General features: G+C 42.2%; 1 protein-coding gene across 1 annotated transcript in view; it reads right to left on the reverse strand.

Moving 5' to 3' along the window:
* Nucleotides 1-2,882: 2,882 nt before the first annotated feature.
* The window catches only part of LOC100747806, a 32,119-nt gene continuing 29,635 nt past the window's right edge, over nucleotides 2,883-5,366 (reverse strand). Inside the window, exons 6-7 of the mRNA XM_003488846.4 lie at nucleotides 4,989-5,174; nucleotides 2,883-4,330 (exon numbers count right to left, since the gene is read on the reverse strand). Of these exons, the coding sequence (XP_003488894.1) occupies nucleotides 3,624-4,330; nucleotides 4,989-5,174 (893 nt within the window). The 3' untranslated portion in view covers nucleotides 2,883-3,623. The remainder of the gene's footprint in view (nucleotides 4,331-4,988; nucleotides 5,175-5,366) is intronic.

Below are 5,366 nucleotides of genomic sequence, written 5' to 3' on the forward strand. Positions count from 1 at the left end.
GGCGGTTTTCGGGCATAGCTTCATACGGGCTAGCTCCGGTCCGCACACCGGGCAAGAGGAGAGGGCCAGTCTTTGTCGCTATTTCGGGGGGATGAACGAGCCGGGGACACGAATACGTGTTCGATCGATGAATCACTCGGCGTGCACCGTTGACGTTGACGCGGAACGAGAGCGCGACACGCAAACACACAGAGTGAAAGGGAAAGAGAGCGAGAGAGCGAGATCGAGCACTCGTGACGAACGATGCAGCAGCACCAAACCGGTAGCTGAAGGAGAAAGAGAGAAAGAGAGAAAGAGAGAGAGAGAGAGAGAGAGGAAGGAAGAGGAGCAGAGCTACTAGTGGGTGGTAGTAGAACGGGGGGATGGGTTAGAGGGGGTTGGATGCACCCTCTCTGGTGTATGTACGGTGGCAGCTCACCGGTTGCGGGTGTGGAGTATGCAGGTGCGGGTGTATTAAAAAGCGGGGGTGGCTGCGGTCGCGTACCAATCACCCGACGGGGATGAGGGGGTGGCTCCGTGAGCGAGAGGGGGATCGAAAGGTGGTCTGGTCCGGCTCGATGGACGGGGTAGGCACGGCAGAGAGAGGGATCATACAGAGAGACGGTTTGTTCCGAGAGAGAGAACACGCCCGTGCCACGCAACCCCCGTGAAATTTTAATCGTGTCGTCATTGGGGTAGTTTGTTACGATAACCCGACCAGCATGGACGTGTACGCTAGGGTCTTTCGACGAAGGGAGAAAAAAAGAAAAAAAGAAATAAAACGTCCTGAAAAGATCGAGAGAAGAGGACCAGAGTTTCTGTATTAGTCTCTTTTTACAGATGGATGGAAAATAGTTGAGACTGTGTCGTAGTTTTCGGGAATGTGATAGAAATCTTTAAAGGTAAGATTTCTTTTTACATAAAATTGTCGTTTCTTGTGTTACATATTAGGCGTTAAGTATCGTTTAAGAGAATTTGTAAAAAAATCTGTATCACGCATCTCTATGATACTCGCGCCATTTTTATGCGTGCATATAATTTACACTTCTTACTCATTAATGGGACTTCATCCTATATGTGAAATAAATAATGTGGAATATAGAAACCATTGCTGGGTGTCCAAATTATTTCATCATGCATACATAGCAATTATTTAATTTAATTCATTTATTATTAACTCATGTCACAGAGCCAAATTCGTCAGGAAATTCCTTTTATGAAAGAATATTCGCATATTTCCATAATCAGGTAATTCGCTCAACTTCAATGTTACTGGAAATTTCTATAGACTCATCCCCAACCATATTACTTGATTTGCAGATAAAAATTCAAAATGTTTGATAAAATAATCAGACCATAAGATGCATACAATGCATAAACATGTAGATAAAAATACGAACTATAACCAAGGAATAGGAAGTCGAGACACAAATATGTATAATACCTTTGCAATTAGTAAAATTTCATATACATGTATATGTATGTAGGATTCTAACAAAAATACGTCGTACTTTTATATGCATTACAACATAAGTAATACAGCGTGTAAATAGTACGGTAAATAATAAGTGCATTAAAACACAAAAATCCATACTAAAACTCAAAGTTAAAAAGCTAGATGTTCCTAATTCGATGGCCAATTGACTATTGAAAACTAAGTAACTCTAATGACTTTTCACCGTTCCATTTCGAATCTCCGTGCAATTTTTACCGGGCTCGTTGCGGATATTTACCTGTATCGTAATTAGCAACGTGGACGAGCGACGTTTTCATCGTTTGGGAACGCGTCGCTGCACCAACGCCGCTCACGGTTGAATACATCGTTTGAAAGATTCATGGCAATGCGGTGTGCCGGGCATTATTGCTCATTTGATCGGGCGGCGCATCCGAAAATAATGTAGAAAATTGTTTTGCGGTCTTTTTATCTCGATTTCAACCACGTGACACGGACACAGAGAGAGAGAGAGACAAGGGTTGGAAGCGAAGGGCGTGTTGGTGAATGTTGAAGCTATATGCAGAGAGGGACAGAAACAGAGAAAGAGAGAGAGGAAGAGAGAGAGGGTGAGAGAGAGGAAGGGGTCGCTTTGTGTGTCCCATCAATCACGCGGACCTTTTCACCGAGCGGATATCGGGCCTGGCCGTTTTTGCGTGCGGTGCATCCCGCTCGATTGCAATCGTGGCGAATTATTGAATCTGCTGCATATCTCGTCCGTCCGGATTAGGTTGGGTTAGTTGGCGCGCGTCCGCGACTTCGCCGATTTTGCCCCCGCGAATCGGCCAATTCTCACCCTTCCACTGGAAAGGATATCGATCCGCGAAACGTGACGGGTGTTTGCGAAATTTTCCTGTCCTAATCAAGAATCTTCCAATAAATCGATAGAGTTGCCAAACGACCCGGTTCGTTTTCCTTTCCTCGAGTTTTCGAAGAGTTCGAATTTTTTAAATTTCCTCTGTGATGGAACTAACGAATTTTCTCTATCCCAAAACCTCGTGAAAGTAAAGACATCTGCTAAAACTTACTAGGAACCAATTATCCTTTCCCCTTCTCTTTAAGTTGCCGAGGAATTCGAGATTTTTTGAAACTCTGAAAGTTTCCTTCGTAGTACTGTGTAAGAAACATTAACAGAAACTAATTTTTATAGATCACTGTGTTCTACGAACGGTAATTGTCAAAGACGTTTTAAAAGTAATCTCTAAAAAGTAAATAGATTTCCTATGTTCCAAACCTTGGCCGAAACAAGAAAATATTTAAGGAGAATATCAAATCTAAAAAATGTATCTTGTAAAATCAACGAGTTATTACGTAAAATATCAGAGCTTAACAGATGAAAGCGGTACTTACTATTTGAAGACCAGGCCAGGCTGGTGTCGAAGAGAATGCTGCGTAAGAAGATGGTCATTCATGGAACGGATGATATTACTTTATTTGATGATGTACTTAAACAGTGAAAGAAACTCATCGTCGAGGCCAGTCACATCGACTCGTACTTGATCTTCGTTACGTACACTTTCTGACGGTCGATTAATGTCTCTCATAAAAAGAGGCGAAAAAACAAAAAGGAGATGGGGTAGCCTAGAGGCACGTGACTCTGGCCTGGACTCTTTAAGTCAGTGATATTTACAATGTCACGGATTCACAGTTACCGCGACGAGAAAAAATCGAACGATACCTATCACACACAGACCTTGATAATAACCTAACTCGTCGGAGTTGAAGTTTCGCGAGATTCTATCAACCTTGTGTCCATTGAAACGAAAATCAGGACTGGTGTGATAAAGATCGTTCGAAAAAATCGGTTAATCTCACTCGAAATGACAATGGGTAGCGTTTCACACGTACGCGAAATAGTAACCTAAATAATAATTGGACGCCGCTTATATATTTACATACTATACGAACGTAAACCCTGGTTAGTCCTCGAGTCCATGATAATTCCTGGTTCCAGGACCAGGCTCTGAGCTTTCCACGAACCTTGTTCAGGCTCATCTACATCGATACAAATCTCTCTTATAATCACCTGGCCGTACGACTGTCTAATATTAAAACAGACCCTAAATTAATCGAGGCAGATCTGGTTGAAATTTACAACAAGACCATCACGTAAAATTTCGATATTTATCTATCGAATGAAGAATATCCTCGTTTAATACGGTCTCCAGACTTGTCTAGGCTTAGGGCTTCTCTCTCTTCTGCTTCGCACGCCTTCCCTCTCCACGTCGGTATCGTCTTCTTTCTTCCTGGTGGTAAGATCTTGTCCTACGTTCTCTTTATCCTGTCCTTTCTTTGTACTGAGATCCACAGTGCCTTCCAGACGGATCTTCAGATCTCTGCGAGGAATCTCATCGTTCGTGATCTCTTGATCGTTCGAATTTTCTATACTAGGTCTTAGGTGAACGGAGGCATCTTGAAATGTGACGTCAGTAGTGTCTTCCAGGTCGCTTCTAATGGGAGAGATCCTTGGAGAATCCTGTTCCGGAAGAGACTCGTCGCTCCTCACGCGATCTCTGTTTGCATCATTCTCGTTCCTATCGTCCACTTCTATGCTTCCGTCAGGACTGTCCAGACCTGATCTACGAAGAACATCTTGATCGTCGTCTCGACGTTTTTCTTCCTTCAACGCGGATTCTGGACTGCTACTGCTGCCACGAAGTTTCCTCATTTCTTCCACTCGCGCCTGGTCAGGTCTCTGGAGCCGTTGCTGGGCCATTCTTAACGCTAGAGCATGCCATTCCGGCTCTAAGACGTACTGCTGCGTGTGGTAGAGTGGATTGTAGAGCCAAGAGGATTGTGGCAGCAACGGAGCGAATATCGATCCGAAGATAGACCCAGTGGCCCCCAGAAGATGAAGACCTATCATTAAAGTGATTATATCAGTTCTATGAATTCTTCATTTTTTGTTAATTTATCGAGATAAATTAGAGATTGAAGTTCAGGCATAAGATTTAAATTGGAGATCGAAGTTTAAGATAAGAGATGATATTTGAGTTCCGCAAGTATATTTTAATAGGCAGTTGTAATCCTCGACTTGTGTAAAACAGATCAAATCGCTAACAGAGAAGATATCTTCTTTTCGACACGATTTCTCGGCATGTTGCTCTTTTCATACTGTTATAATGGAATTTGTTGTTAAATCCGAACTCTTTATTATATTATTATATAATTGACATATTTTTGGTTGATCGAATTTCGATCGTATCTTTAATAGTACGTTGCACTTTAAGGTACACCTTTTTAGGTGTACCTTGAAGAAGTAATTTGGAATGTCCACCAAACTCAACTTCTTCGGGACTCTGAGGAAGTGAACTGAAGCATTCGAAAATACGATCGAAACCCGAAGAACCACCAATGTGCCATCACCGTGATCGTCTAATCATCGTGAAAGTTTAAAATCTAAAACTATATGACTTTTTATTTATTCCCTGTTTATTAGCGATTTAAAGGGTTAAAAGAACAATTTTCGTTAGTTTTATAATGTTAATTTAAAGATTTGGTTGAAGCGAATCGATACCTTGAAAATGTGAATGGTGTCCAGAGGGGCTAGGCGTAGTAGTGGTGGTGGTAGGTTCCGCCGGAGGCGTTGGTGCCGCAACAGTAGCCGTCGTGAGTAATCCAGGTCCAGGATTACCAGGTGACGTGGTCGGGGTCACCTCCCTGACGGATACGCTGATTGGACCCAAATCATTCCTGGACGGTTCTTTAAGAAACCCATTGACCAATCAGTTTTCATCTCTTTGCCAAACATCTATAAATCATCTGACACTATTGCCAAGGTCTGATATCCTTTTTACAGATCATACAAACAAGATCATTGGAAGAAATAATTTGATTAAATCTAATTCTTTCTATCATTCGAGGGTAATTCTTTTTTTTTTTTTTTTTTTTTTTT

The sequence above is a fragment of the Bombus impatiens genome, unplaced genomic scaffold (genome assembly GCF_000188095.3).
Source record: "Bombus impatiens unplaced genomic scaffold, BIMP_2.2 scf_0268, whole genome shotgun sequence".
Lineage (NCBI taxonomy): Eukaryota > Metazoa > Arthropoda > Insecta > Hymenoptera > Apidae > Bombus > Bombus impatiens.